This window comes from Salvelinus namaycush, chromosome 13 (genome assembly GCF_016432855.1).
Source record: "Salvelinus namaycush isolate Seneca chromosome 13, SaNama_1.0, whole genome shotgun sequence".
Taxonomy (NCBI): domain Eukaryota; kingdom Metazoa; phylum Chordata; class Actinopteri; order Salmoniformes; family Salmonidae; genus Salvelinus; species Salvelinus namaycush.
The window spans coordinates 31,052,068-31,067,615 of NC_052319.1; the positions used below are offsets into that span (position 1 = coordinate 31,052,068).

The 15,548-nt window shown below is 41.6% G+C and overlaps 1 protein-coding gene across 1 annotated transcript in view; it reads left to right on the forward strand.

Annotated features, from left to right (window-relative positions):
* Window positions 1-2,435: 2,435 nt before the first annotated feature.
* LOC120058434 (anosmin-1-like) overlaps window positions 2,436-15,548 on the forward strand; it is a 75,776-nt gene continuing 62,663 nt past the window's right edge. The window contains exons 1-2 of the mRNA XM_039007087.1: window positions 2,436-2,683; window positions 10,977-11,024. Of these exons, the coding sequence (XP_038863015.1) occupies window positions 2,489-2,683; window positions 10,977-11,024 (243 nt within the window). The 5' untranslated portion in view covers window positions 2,436-2,488. The remainder of the gene's footprint in view (window positions 2,684-10,976; window positions 11,025-15,548) is intronic.

Sequence of the window (15,548 nt, forward strand, 5' to 3'; positions counted from 1 at the left end):
TCTCAATTGGATGAAACACTACTATTTTCACATATTGTGCAGGCAAGGAAGTGTAGCCATTACAACCTGCCATGTCACACTCAATCATCTCCAAGAAAAATAGCGTACTTGTCTTCACATCAATTCTCAGTGTTTGGTTTACCATTTATATTTTGTTTGTGTTAAGGCACCATTTTGAGTATGGGTGTACAGCTTGAGGTCAGATGTTGAGGTCAGGGGGAGGTTGGGGTGGTGAGGTGGTTAGGTTGAGGCCATTCAGAGGTGATGCTGGGATTAGCGGATTTTAGAAAGGAAGTTTGGGTTAATGGGCTTCAGTTGGCATTGTCCTGGAAGATATCAACATACACTAAATGTTGACCAATGGAACACTTTTTTTGAGAAGAATGACATCAGGGTAATCCCACAAATCATCCTATATCCAACAATACAAAAGTGTCTTTATCTTTCTAGGTACCTATAGATTACTCAATCTAGAGGACTCAGACTTCGGAGCAAAGTGCACACAGGTTTGTTTACGCATGTAAACATCAGTTGCTAGTAGAGACCCCAACAGTAATTAACGGAGTGAATTAACACGGTGACGAAGTTAACAAAAAAGAAATCAGGTGCCAGAGATGCATCTCTGCCCAGACAAACACCTCTGCTCCTGATCTGGCTTTATGGCCTGAGGTCACTATTGGCAGAGGTTTTCCCAGTCAAGGAAATGGTGGAGTCAGTGTGAGGAGAGATGCATGCGTGTCCCACAGGCTGTAGGAGACATTAGGACCACACACAGGCACTGTGTTTCCTTCACCACACACCATAAAACTCCTACCACACATGGCTGTAATAAGCCAACAAATTAAGCCATTTCATTGTTTTTAAGGTACACAGACATCCGCGTTTAAATATTTTAAGAGTGGCAAGGGATCTCTCACCACAACTTATCTCTCACCACTTTATGCTCTGGGACCACCAGGGAAATGAACACCCATTCAGATAGTGTTTCTGCCGTCATGGGAATGTGTTTACACACCATGCAACAGCATCAGAAAAGTGGTAGCTGTTTCTCTTCTCTAATCACAAATGATACTCTAGCAAACATGCCTAGTGGATACACAACCTGCAGGAGTGATAACTATAGGATACGTAACTGATAAAAATGTGTTATTGGACACAGAAACTAGTATTTTGGGGGATGATCCCTGTCCTTGGCACTGGCAGCCTCATTAACAGACCCATTTCATGAGTGCGAGAGAGAGAGGTAAGGGCTGAAGTATTTGGCACTGAGCATCGCTGGCCCAGGGCGAGTTGGCTACCTGACCCAAAATCTAGTGCAAGTCTCCGTTTGGATCCCATTCTGCATACTGTTTAAGAGCAACACTTATAAAAGCTCATTACATTGCGGCTGTAATGGTATACAAGAAAGCACTCCCGTAAGCTGAGAACAGCAGAGCAACAGTGTCTAGTTCCCCCTAGGGAACTTTCTTATTAAATACGGACGTTGTTGTTTTTTTCAACAATAAATGGCAAGGATTTAAATATTTTCCTACATGTCATATTTGCTCCAATCCCTGGGCTATGAAACAATGCCAGATAATGGGAGACCATGTTGAGGAATTTGTTTTAAGATTGTTTTAATTGTTTTCCAGGTAGAATATTTTTCCGAGCTACTGTTAAATGGTGAGGCACAGGCTGGACGAAAGGGGTTTCCTGGGAAGCTTTCCAGGGGCCATATGTGGGGGGCTTGGACAACCTGTATACTATGCATTTCTGATGTGTTGTGTCATCAGTAGGTGGCAGTAGGTCGAAGACATGAAATGTGGAGCTTCCTATTCAAGGTGTGGTTTATGTAGGACGTGCTATTTATGTTTTGGGGAGATTGTAGTACTGCATGATAAACAGGGTAGCCTAGTGTATCAGGTCCACTGTGAAAACCTCTAGCCTAGTGTGTGCAACTAGAAGTTCTGCAGATTTTAATTCAAATAAATAAAATGTTACTTGTCACATGCGCCAAATACAACAAGTGTAGACCTTACTGTGAAATGCTTACACACAAGCCCTTAACCAACAGTGCAGTTTTAAGAAAAATAAGAGTTAATATAATATTTACCCAAAAAATATCAAATAAATAACACAATAAAACAATAACGAGGCTATATACAGGGGGTAACGGTACCTAGTCAATGTTACATAAGTAGCCAAGTCATGTCATGAGATGACATTGAATTAAAATGTTATTCATAGCAATAGCACAAAATCATTCAAACCATTAACTCAAATATAGTTAATTTCAAAATCCTTCATAGTGAGTCCACAACCTCTACCTGCTACAAGGCACCCGCAGTATTTGACAATCACATCGGTATCCGCCAATCACACAGCGCACGCGGTTCTGACTCCTCCCCAGTGTATAATTGAAGTTTCTTTAGTTTCTCCACTGGAGTCAACACGCAGTGTAGCCCGATCAGTGGACGAATAAAAGCAATAGGCTTCCCGCAAACAAAAAATGTTGCCCAGGAGCGTAAATGTATGTGTTACCCTGTGTCTATGGATTACAGGGTTGTCGACCCATGGAACTTTCGCTTCGAGGACCAGGCAGGATGACTCTTTCTTCACTGGCAGCATTTACCGAGCTAGATGTGCCTCAAGGTGTCTCAGCCTGCACATCACTCGCATCTCCGCTTTTTTCAAGCACTCCCAGGTAAGAGTGTGATGCTCACAGTCTCTTCAACTTTTACGGAATTTACGCATTATGTGTCCACCTCATAATAAAAATAAGACATTTTTCGAGAGACAGAGTTACGGTCAAGACACGCGCTTCATCTGTTGAATAAGTTATTGGTACTGAAATGTCAGTGTAAACGATTTGGCCTCTTCTATGAAATAAAAGCTTATTGAAATCTTGTGGGGCCGAAAGTGTCACAGTGATTACCCTGATTACCCTACAGGAGTCGATTGGTTTTGCGTTCCACTATATGGATAAATTCTGCAGCAAAGGACATGGCACTTACTATTATAATGCAAGGACATTCTAGCATTGCCATTGTTTAAAAAAAATCAATTAACTGGTTAATTAATAACTCATACAAGTAAGTAATGAGTGCTGCTCTTGAGATTTGTTAACCAATTTATGGTTTTCACATTTTAGGCATTTAGCATACACTCTAATCCAGAGCAATTTACAGGTGCAATTAGTGTTAAGTACCTTACTCGAGGGCACATTAAAACATTTTTTTTCTTCTTCACCTAGTTGGCTCGGGATTCAAACCAGCGACCTTTCAGTTACTGTTCCAATGCTCGTAACCTCTAGGCTACCTACCTGTCACGTCTTTGGATGTATGCGCTACTTTGTGTATAGTCTATCAAAATGAGGCCGTTTTCTTCTCATCCCACATTCATTTCACTCACCTCACAATTAGCCATAAATAACCTGGAAATGGATCACAATGCTGATACACACCGATGGTGACCACCAAGTGTGTTTCGATGGCCTTCTACAATTTGTGTTGGAAGAAGTGATTTGCTGTACTTAGCCTTGTCCTCTGGGTGATTTGATAAGCGGTGTCAGAGGTTTTCACCCTTCACTGGACACACAGTTCTCTCTCAGGACCCAGTGAAAAGGACTCACCACTGATCCTTCTCTTCTCCAGCTCTCTTTCATCTCATATCTGCACTCGGTTTTTCACTAGTGAACATTTGCATTTTCAAGGATGAAGTCGGGCCTTTCACACTGTATTGTACTTTATTACTAATTGCTGTGTGTGTTTTGGAATCAATGTCAGGAGAACTTGTCAACTTTGACTAACTATCAAATGAGTGCTTTGTCTCTCTCTTCTCTATATTAGTTGGGTTTATGTTAGGTCAAATGTTTTGTTATTCTTTATTAGACCAGTTAGTGTAATAAAGCTCTCATAAATTAGTTTGAAGATAATTTCAACAACTTCAACACTGCCCAGGCATTTGATATTGAGGCATAAAATCAATCACCATTCAACTGAAAAGTCAGAGGTTGAGGTGAAACTAGTGAACTCCCCTGCAACTATAAAGGGTTAATTGTCTAGTAATAGACTGCCAAGCCTTAGTATTTGTATTCAATCTCAGGTGTGTTCAGAGGGCAGGAAATTAGGAGGAAGAGGTGTATTTTTGCTCAGTGATAAGGTGCTGGGTGAGCAGGCTTGCAGCTCCAAGAATAGAAGCCAATTATTGTTGATACTCTGTGAGGTCTGTCAAATGCACTGTGTTCTCTCTCAGCAGGCTCTTTCATGTGGAAATGGGATGTCTGGTCAGCTGAAAAAACACATGCCTCCCTGTGCCCCAGCCCTAACCCCTGCCACCAAATTCTAGCGTCACATTTCGTAGAAGGGACTCTAGCCCACTGATGCTATCCCCAGTGAGGTCACCTTCCTGCTAAACGCAGAGGCCCACTTTGGCTAAATGTGATAAGCTCTAATGTACTGTTGCCACAATACTGGCGCATGCTCAGTCAGCGCTCGGCGTGCTGCAACCTACAGGTGGATCTGCTTCCTCTGCCAGATCTTATTACAGAGCAGGCCTGGCCGGGCGGCTGCTCGCCTCCCTCTAATATGATTGAGACTTTAGACCTCTTAATTCAACTCGGAAAGCATTCCTTCTTAGTAATAGGGGTCATTTAATACTGTTTAAGGAAACCAACACACACAAAGTTTCCAGTTTCATGTAAATAGACCCTTTCAGCAATAGCTTTTATCTAGAGGGGACATTTACTGTTACTTGATTTTTCACATTAGAACAAATATATAAAGTAACTTCTTTGTGTGTATTGTACAACAGCCAATTTGTTTCATAACTTTTGTAGCAGCCAGAAACAATTTTCCTATGTTTTTTTTATATTGTCTTTTATAGAATGTATAGCCTAATAGATACATTTGTTTGTATATTGAAATTAAAAGCTGGAAATGATTTTAGCACTTTCAGCTGTAAACTCCCAGACAAGTCCTCCCTTGAACTTGGCTGAATCAGGATCCAAGGAATACGGTTTTAATTGTCAGTGATGAGTTATTGAGCTTAGTAGGAACAGACTGAAGATGCAGTTGGAAAAAGGCATGGCCTTTTGGTTTTTGGATTTATGGCAATTTAAGATTTATGAATGTAGAATTACTTCCAAATACAGATGTTTTTATTGACATTTTACTTCGCTTATAGGGGACTTGTCAACCTGGTACAATAGACAGAGAGGGGAACACCCAGTCATAAATATGGTCACTGGACACTTTAAAATATTAAGAGTGAACTGGGTTCTCTGTTCACTATTACATTCTGAAAGCATCAGGCTTGTAGTGGATTATTTATGTGAGGACCCATGAAGCCAAAAAAAACAAGGTGTGGACTTGTTATTACATTTGAAGTCATAAATGGAATTTAAAATGTTATTTTTTTCATACCCAATTAGCGGAGGTACTGAAAGTTAGTATTGCACTTGAGAGACTTATGTTCATTGCTAAGGAAAGAAAGTATTTTTTCCGTGTCCACTTGTTTTAGCCTTTGATATTAAATAAGTTGGGGTGGAATCAGACGACAGCCACTGCTTGTCTCGTGTGAACTTTTTTATTAGTGAAGATGGGATGAATAGGAGTCTATGTAGCTTGGCCTCACCTCTCTGTAAAAGCATTTAATCCATGCCAGTCGTGTCTGTAAATGTCAGCTCTCAGTGAGTGCTACTGCCTGGTACACCCTTTAGTGTCTCCTCAGACAAACCGTACACATTCCTGACAGGATACAGCCTCAACACCTTCACCATTTCAATGTTATACAACATTCACTTATAGCTCCTATTATATTACTACTCGTGTATGTTATCCTGAAGAACAGGACTCTGTCACTATCCCTGCCTTTCCATTCACACATTTTATTTACTCAGAGCCCACAGCTATGGACTTAGATCTGAAGGGCTTTTATTTGAGCCAGTCAATAGATGACATGACCTAGGGGGTTGCTTAGTTATTTTTGTCCAGAGAGGCTTCTGGGTTGTTGATGGACATATAGGCAGGTTGCTTGCTCTTTGAGCTGTCTCTGCCTAGGGTTTGAAGTGCTGGGCCAGACTAATCCATAAAATAATAAAGTCTAGTCTGCACACCAAGATGCACTACACATATATATTTATTGGTTGACAATGTTTCGATCCAAATAGATGTTTGTCAGGTCTTTTACCGATGTCAGTGGTGTAAAATTTCTGTGCAGAATTGCTGAAAACATAAATATATTCATCAGCACGGATTTAATATAATGTAGGACTGCAGCTACACAATATTAGTTTCTGAAAAATTGGATGTAGAAAGTGAACACTAAACAGAGATGTCACAAAAACATCTTAAAGATGAACAGGAAACAAAAGAGAGTGGTTTTCAAAAGAAGGAATGCAGAGCAGGCTTTTTGCCCATGTTCCTCAAATGTCTAGACAATACAACATGCCCCCGGCCACCTGCTCTTCCTTCTCAACTGACACAAGTCATAATACATCTCTGGGGTGAATCTGTGTTTACAAGACTTCACCAGTGACACAGAGAAAGCTGTGAGTTCACCTCAGCATTCAGACACACAGAGCAATTATTTGCCTTATTTTTTCTCTAGTGAATGTCTTGATCTGGAAAGTATTAATCGATCAGCGTCTTTGACAGTCCCTCAGCAGCACTGCATAATGTTGAAACTGCTGAAGAATGCCACTGAGTCGTTGGGATGAAGTCTTGACCTATAATTATTCCCCATTGCTCCATGACATGCTGGGGTCAGGCCTGGACAGCTGGGGCAACGTCCCACTGAGCCCCACCAGTGCTGCAGAGATGCTGTCACTGAGCAAAATTAGCCCCTCTGCGGATCCCTATTTGTCGCCACTGACACATGGACTGTGAAAGGTGTTAAGAACTAGGCCTGTTATTTAGGAGCGGGTCTGGACTGGTGACAATTTGTATAAATGATCTAGAGTGTTCTCCCGCAGTGTAAATGCCAGGGGTTTATTTACTGTCACTTGATATATTATTTAGATTTGTTTGATCATAAATTAAAAATATATATATTTAATACCATTAGATTTTTTTGAGCCTACACATAAAATAAAATATCCATGATGTTATATAGTACAACATTTCAATCAAAATACAGTACATACAGTGCATTCAAAGTATTCAGACCCCTTGACTTTTTACACATTTTGTTGCAGCCTTATTCTAAAATGGGTTAAATTGTTTCCCCCCCTCATCAATCTACACACAATACCCCATAATGACAAAGCAAAAACAGGTTTTTAGAAATGTTTGCAAATGTATTAAATATGAAAAATATAAATATTACATTTGCATAAGTATTCACACCCTTTACTCAGCACCTTTGGCAGCAATTACAGCCTCGAGTCTTCTTGGGTATGTCGCTACAAGCTTGGCACACCTGTATTTGGGAGTTTCTCCAATTCTTCTCTGCAGATCCTCTCAAGCTCTGTCAGGTTGGATGGGGAGCATTGCTGCACAGCTATTTTCAGTTCTCTCCAGAGATGTTTGATCGGGTTCAAGTCCGGGCTCTGGCAGGGCCACTTAAAGACATTCAGAGACTTTTTCCAAAGCCACTCCTGTGTTGTGTTGGCTGTGTGCTTAGGGTCGTTGTCCTGTTAGAAGGTGAAAATTTGCCCTAGTCTGAGAACCTGCTCCAGAGCGCTCAGGACTTCATCAAGGATCACTCTGTACTTTGCGCCGTTCATCTTTCCCTTGATCCTTACTAGTCTCTCAGTCCCTGCCGCTGAAAAACCTCCCCACAGCATGATGCTGCCACCACTGTGCTTCACTGTAGGGATGGTGCCAGGTTTCCTCCAGACATGAAGCTTGGCATTCAGGCCAAAGAGTTCAATCTTGGTTTCATCAGACCAGAGTCTCATGGTCTGAGAGTCCTTTAGGTGCCTTTTGGCAAACTCCAAGTGGGCTGTCATGTGCCTTTTACTGAGGAGTGGCTTCCGTCTGGCCACTACCATAAAAGCCTAATTGGTGGAGTGCTGCAGAGATGGTTGTGCTTCTGGAAGGTTCTCCCATCTCCACAGAGGAACTCTGGAGCTCTGTCAGAGTGACCATCGGGTTCTTGGTCACCTCCCTGACCAAGGCCCTTCTCCCCTGATTGCTCAGTTTGGCCGGGCGACCAGCTCAAGGAAGAGTCTTGGTGGTTCCAAACTTCTTCCATTTTAAGAACAATGGAGGCTAATATGTTCTTGGGGACCTTCAATGCAGCAAACATTTTTGGGTAACCTTTGCCAGATCTGTGCCCCGACACAATCCTGTCTCGGAGCTCTACGGACAATTCCTTCGCCTCACGGCTTGGTTTTTGCTCAACATGTTTTTGTCATTTTGGGGTGTATTGTGTGTAGATTGAGAGGGAAAAAATTATTTAATCAATTTTAGAATAAAGCTGTAACAACAAAATGTGGAAAAAGTCAAGGGGTCTGGATACTTTCCGAACACCTTCCTAATTTTGAGTTGCACCACCCCCCTTTTGCCCAGCCTCAATTCATCGGGGCATGGACTCTACAAGGTGTCAAAAGAATTCCACGGGGATGCTGGCCCATGTTGAATCCAACACTTCCCACAGTTGTCAAATTGGCTGGATATCCTTTGGGTTTCTTGATACCCACGGGAAACAGTTGTGTGGAAAAACCCAGCAGCGTTGCAGTTCTCAAAACCGGTGTGCCTGGCAACTATTATTATACCTCGTTTCAAGGAAATTAAATCTTTTGTCTTGCCCATTCACCCTCTGAATGGCACACATACACAATCCATGTCTCAATTGTGTGATGGCTTAAAAATCCTTCTTTAACGTTTCTCCTCCCCTTCATGTACACTGATTTTGAAGTGGATTTAACAAGTTCCGTCAATAAGGGATCATAGCTTTCACCTGGTTAGTCTGTCATGGAAAGAGCAGGTGTTCTTAATGTTTTGTATTCTCAGTGTACATTTCTTCTGTAGTATTGCTTACTGTATCATTCCCTGTTGCAGCCTGCCTTAAAGGTGCATTCTTCAAGTTTTCCTGTTCCAAAATGTCAGGTGCTGTCTTTGAAATGTAATCTATAGGTGGAACAGTGATGGGGGGAGAAAATCTATAAAGTTACATCTTTGTTATTTTTGATGTATCGTTTTGACTATCGCAGTATAATTTTGACGCAAGTTGGCTGTACCCACACCAAAACTCCAGTATTTTTCCTTCATAGATTATTCTCCATCTTCTTTTTAAATAGGGAGCCAATTTATTTTCAGCACTTTTCTTTCCATGACTGATAACTTTGTTTTCTCATGGCTCTCTCTTGTCCTCTGTGTCAGACATATGGTAAGCAATATGTTTGGAACATCAAATAGCAATAAAATCACAGTATCAAAACGAAATGCATATAGAATTGTGTGAATCGCAATAGATATCGTATCTGCACCTAAGTATGGTGATATCGTATCGTGAGGTCCCTGGCAACTCCCTACTAATTTGGTCTTTGTTTGGTAAAATTCTGATAAGTTTTGTCAGTCTTGCATCCTGTTCATTAGTAACATGGATTTATTTGAGATGTTATTAAAATTGGCAGTAGAGCAGCTTGTGGAATGAACGTTTAAAGATGGAATCCGCTGTAGGGGGAAATAGCGGCCCCAACCACTGGCTGACCCACCACCGTTATTGTTGCCGAGCTGAGGAGCGTCGCTCAGCATGGTACAAAAAAGATTGTACATATTGTGCTCCTCTATCTCACGTGCAATGATGTCTGCGAGGGGGAAAAAACGGTTTGTTTTCAGGTACTTCTGTGTTATAGTATTGCAAACGCAGTTACACAATTAAGTAATACAGCTTTAGAAGTCTGTTCTAGAATTCCTGATGTACCATGAATGTCTTTGAAGCCAGCTGACCGTTATACTTGACACCAAACACACAGTGCTCACTGGTACTGGATGGCAAAGTAAAGCCTTTAATGATAAGTTCTTTCCTGAGGTCTCACTGGGAATTTCCACTGGATTACATTGTTTGAGAAGGCTTTGAAACTTGACATTGAACTTGAGCAGACTTTTTGGTTTGCAGACCCTTAAAGTTTGGCTAGTCAGTCAGTCCTGCCTCAGTGTCTTATTGTACAGAACAAAGCACTGATTCATGTCTAACGGTGAACTTTCATTTGTAACATACGTCAGCTAATGGAAATTCACACTCATTGCCTTTTATTTAGGTTTCCTTTCTCTATATTTGAAATGTCAAAACTATTCATAATGGCAAATGAACTTTGTTGGGAATTTGAGCTAACCAATGAAGCACATGAGTCTTCCAACCTACAGCCAGAGTGCATTTTTAGGCCTTTTTAGCCCCTAATCAAATGGTCAATTTTGTCTGGGCGATCATTTATCTTACATTTATTGTCCAAGTGAATCCATATTGGAGAGAATAGCCTTGTGGTCCTTTGCTCTATTGGAGCTCAGGAAATGGCCACTTGTGTCAGGCATTTAAGCCATTAGAACTTATCAAGATGACAGGGAGACACTTTTGTCTTTAGGCACAATTAGGACCAAATCTTTGGCTTCATGGGACCCAGAAGGTGACACAAAGCAATTAGCGGGGTATTGGAGGTGTCTGGAGTCTCCATACGAGTGCTGACATCAATTCCTATGCGAGTGACCTCTGGGATGTCTGTTGCGAGATCAAATGCAGACACCTCCAATTCTGAACGACACTGAAACTGACCAGAGATCCGCCCCACTCTGACTTTGCTTCCTTAGGATTCACCTTGGGGTGAAAGAATCTTAACTTCTAATTTAAAAAATGTGAAAATGTTTTTCTTTGTGGTGAAACGGATTCAGAGCACACCTTTTTTTGTTTTTCAGATGTTTGTTTGAATTGTAGTGTGAATAGCTACTGTGTGTCCTGGAATGAAACTCTTTCTTTTGCATTACATTGACAATGATTGAATAGATTTTCTCCCTATAAAATCATAAGTCATAATCTTCTTTCTATTTTCATTACAGAATAATGGATCCTTGGTGTGGTGTCAGAATCACAAACAGTGCTCAAAGGTATGTAACAAGTCTTGGCTGCATATGCTTAAAATAACTAAATGACAGGAAATGTACAAAACAAGTTTGATGTTCTAGGTAAACAATTTTAAACTGTGATAGCTGTTATGCTCTTTACCTTCTCATCAGTCAAGTTGTTCTAGGGTTACTGAGATTCCACAACCCATTTCTGATACAGCTCTTTGTTCATTAGAATTACAGTAGGCCATTTTATCCTCCGTTTCCCGACGGTCTTGTTTGGGTTTCGTGCCCTGTCCCGAAGATAGAAAGACTGTTGACAGGTGCTCTGAAAAGATGGTGCTGATATCTCCTCTCAGCTTCACCGGGAGCTGTTGACAAGCCCCTCACTGTGGTGCTGAGCCCACTGAGCAGACAGTAGACTGAGGACAGGCTCAGCCCAAGGCATTCTGGGACAACAACCAGAAAGGCTTATGACGATGACACAACAGTGGGGCTCAAACACATGGGGCAACTCTGAACCCTAGTCACTATTTAGGGGACCACCTTTTGGCCTGCCCCTATGTGACTCTGGCCAAAACCAGTGCACTTTACTGCCAATAGAGTGACATTTCATACTGTAACTGATGCGCTCTGTCTGTCAAACTCTTCTGTTCACATAAACCTGGACAGCAGCAACCGGCCTACTCGTTGGTTCTGATTGTTTCATAGTTTGAGGACTGAATTCCATCCAGGAAGTAAATAGTCTAGCTGAGTGTTCTCATTCACACTCAGAAGTTTACAATTTTTTGTTTTTATCTCCTGTGTTTTCCATTGTTATAAAAACATTGTCTAAATAGCTTATGTGAAGCGTGCTATTATGAAGGTGATGACCAATTTGGATCTCATCCTTGTCTGTACTAGCTCGTATGGCTGGTTCATTTGGCATGGAGCACAGGTAGAGAAAACAAATGCTCTCCTGTGTTAATGTTTGTGTTTCTCACGCTGTTTTATTGATGTTGTATTCTAAATCATATACCTGGAAATGTCCAAGGACACCCAGTTCATTCGTCAGAGCTCGTATGCTGAACATTTGGGCCCAATCAGTGTTGGACAGTATGATTTACAAAGGATGATTTGGACACCCTCTGATTTTATAAATGACTACATGGATAATATGAAACACAGTGAAATGTCAAACTGCATAACAGCCTTTGCTGACTCCACAGTATTGCATTTGTTATGAAGATGAATTACAATCAACATCTTGTATTCACGCCCACATGTAACCAATCCCCTTTTGTTTGATGTTTAAATATTTCTATGTTCCTTCAAATCAAATTATATTGGTCACATACACGTGTTTAGCAGATGTTATTGCGAGTGTAGCGAAATCCTTGTGCTTCTAGTTCCGACAGTGCAGCAATATCTAACAAGTAATATCTAACAATTTCACAACATATACCCAATACGCACAAATGGAATTAAGAATATATAAATATATGGACGAGCAATGTCAAACTCAGGGCCTCAAACTTAATGATGAGTTTGGAGGGTACTATGGTGTTGAATGCTGAACTATAGTCAATGAACAGCAGTCTTACGTAGGTATTCCTCTTGTCCAGATGGGATAGGGCAGTGTGCAGTGGGATGGCGATTGCATTGTCTGTGGACCCATTGAGGCGGTAGGCAAATTGAAGTGGGTCTAGGGTGACAACTAAGGTGGAGGTGACATGATCCTTGACTAGTCTCTCAAGCACTTCATGATGACAGAAGTAAGTGCTACATGGCAATAGTCATTTAGTTCAGTTACCTTTTGATTCTTGGGTACAGGAACAATGGTGGCCATCTTGAAGCATGTGGGGACAGCAGACTGGGATGGCCAGCTGGTCTGCGCATGCTCTGAGGACGCGGCTAGGGATGCCATCTGGGCCGGCAGCCTTGCAAGGGTTAATGCGTTTTAAATGTCTTACTCACGTCGGCCACGGAGAAGGAGAGCCCACAGTCCTTGGTAGCGGGCTGTGTCGGTGGCACTGTGTTATCCTCAAAGCGGGCAAAGAACATTTTAAGCTTGTCCGGAAGCAAGATGTCGATGTCCGCGACGTAGCTGGTTTTCCTTTTGTAGACCCTGCCACATGTCTTGTGTCTGAGCTGTTGAATTGCGACTCCACTTTGTCTCTCTACTGACGTTTTGCATGTTTGATTGCCACTTTAATGTGGTGGTTCGCAATTTTAAGTTTTGCGTGAATGCTGCCATCTATCCACAATGTATTTTTAGGGTAGGTTTTAATAGTCACAGTGGGTACAACATCTCCTATACACTTCCTGATAAACTCAGTTACTGTTTCGGTATTTTTGTGAATATTATTCTCAGAAGCTACCCGGAACACTTGCCAGTCCGGTGATCAAAACAATCTTGAAGTGTGAATTCCGATTCAGACCAGTGTTAAATAGTCCTTAGCACGGGTACATCCTGCTTGAGTTTCTGCCTATAGGAAGGGAAGAGCAAAATGGAGTCCTGGTCAGATTTACCGAAAGGAAGGCAGGAGAGGACCTTGTATGTATCCCGGAAGTTGGAGTAACAGTGGTCTAGTGTTTTAGCAGCGCGAGTACTACAGTCGATATGCTGATAGAATTTTGGCAGCCTTTTCTTCAAATTTGCGTTGTTAAAATCCCCAGCTACAATAAATGCAGTCTCAGGATTTATGGTTTCCAGTTTGCACTAAGTCCAGTGAAGTTCCTTGAGGGCCGTCGTGGTATCGACTTGAGGAGGGATATACACGGCTGTGACTAATCGAAGAGAATTATCTTGGGAGATAATATGGTCGGCATTTGATTGAGGTATTCTAGGTCGGGTGAACAAAAGAACTTGACTTCCTGTATGTTATCACAGTTACACCATGAGTCGTTAATCATGAAATATACCCCCCCCCCCCCCCTTTTTTTCCCCTTTATTCCCGGCGAGATGTTTATTCCTGTCAGCGCAATGAACTGAGAATCCAGATGGCTGGACCGACTCTGACAGTATATCCCGAGAGAGCCATGTTTCTGTGAAACAGTGTATGTTAAAATCCCTGATGTCTTTCTGGAAAGAAACCCTTGCCCTGATCTCATCAACTTTGTTATCCAGGGACTGAACATTAGCGATTAATATACTCAGAAGTGGTGGGTGGTGTGCATGCCTCCTAAGTCGGACTAGATGACCACTCCGAGTGCCCCTTTTTTGCTGGCGTTGTTTTGGGTCGGCCTATGGAATCAGTTCAATTGCCCTGGGTGGTGCGAACAAACTTTAACTTTGGTAAAGTTGTATTCCTGGTCGTAGTGCTGGTGAGTTACCGCCGCTCTGATATCCAATAGTTCTTCCCGGCTGTATGTAATAACACACAACATTATCTGGGCTAACAATGTAAGAAATAATACATTAAAAAAACTAAATACAGTAAAGTTTCCTAAGAACTAGAAGCGAGACAGCCCTCTCTGTCGGCGCCATCTTCTGATTTGATATTCAATGCAGATTGTGATTATTTGAAAAAGGTTTTGGGAACATGAGTTATTACGGTCCTCATACAATCTGCTTTATAAACTGGGTGGTTCGAACCCTGAATGTCTGACAGCTGTGGTATCAGACCAACATATCTGGCTGCATAAAACATATCTGATAGCCGTGGTATATCAGACCAACATATCTTTTAACTGCTCTAATTAAGTTGGTAACCAGTTTATAATAGCAGTAAGGCACCTCAGGTTTGTGGTATTTATTTTTGTTTAACCTTTTTTTTTAATACTCGGCATGTCAGTTAAGAACAAATTCTTATTTACAATGACGGCCTAGGAACAGTGTGTTAACTGCCTTGTTCAGGGGCAGAACGACAAATTTTTACCTTGTCAGCTCGGGGATTCGATCTAGCAACCTTTCGGTTACTTGCCCAAAGCTTTAGCCATTTTGCTACCTTCCACCCCTGGCCAATATACCACTGCGAAGTGCTGTATCCAGGCTCTCCATGTTGCGTCGTGGGTAAGAACAGCCCTTAGCCATGGTATATTAGCCATATACCACATCCCCTCTGGCCTTATTGCTTAAGTATATATTTCTGTATGTGATCATATGCACATTATCATTACATTATACTGTACATGGCAACATTTAGAACTACATTTTTTTTAAAGAGGGCACTAATGAAATACATTAACTTAATCTAATATTGCTGGGAGCCTCTGGGAAAAGCATCGTAAGTCGCTCTGGATAAGGGAATATCTCCTAAATGACAAATGCAAATGCTAAATTAATATTTCTGGCCTCCAGAACTTGTTCAGGTCATGCCTAATGAGCTCGTCAGGGTGTTTTTTAAAGGAGAGATATGGCTTCATTTAAAGGAGAGCCTCTGTTTTCACTTTAATGCAGCAAAACTTGTTTCTCTCCTTTCCATGGTGATGGCCAACATCAGTTCTTGGCACAAGCCATTCCCCAGTCATTCATCATGAGTTTTATGTTCGAAAAGGCTGTTGCTGGCTGCAAGTCCAAGCACTGCATAGTGTTTTCATAATCAACCGGCTACATTGCTAGAACTCTGAAAATGCCAGAGATTC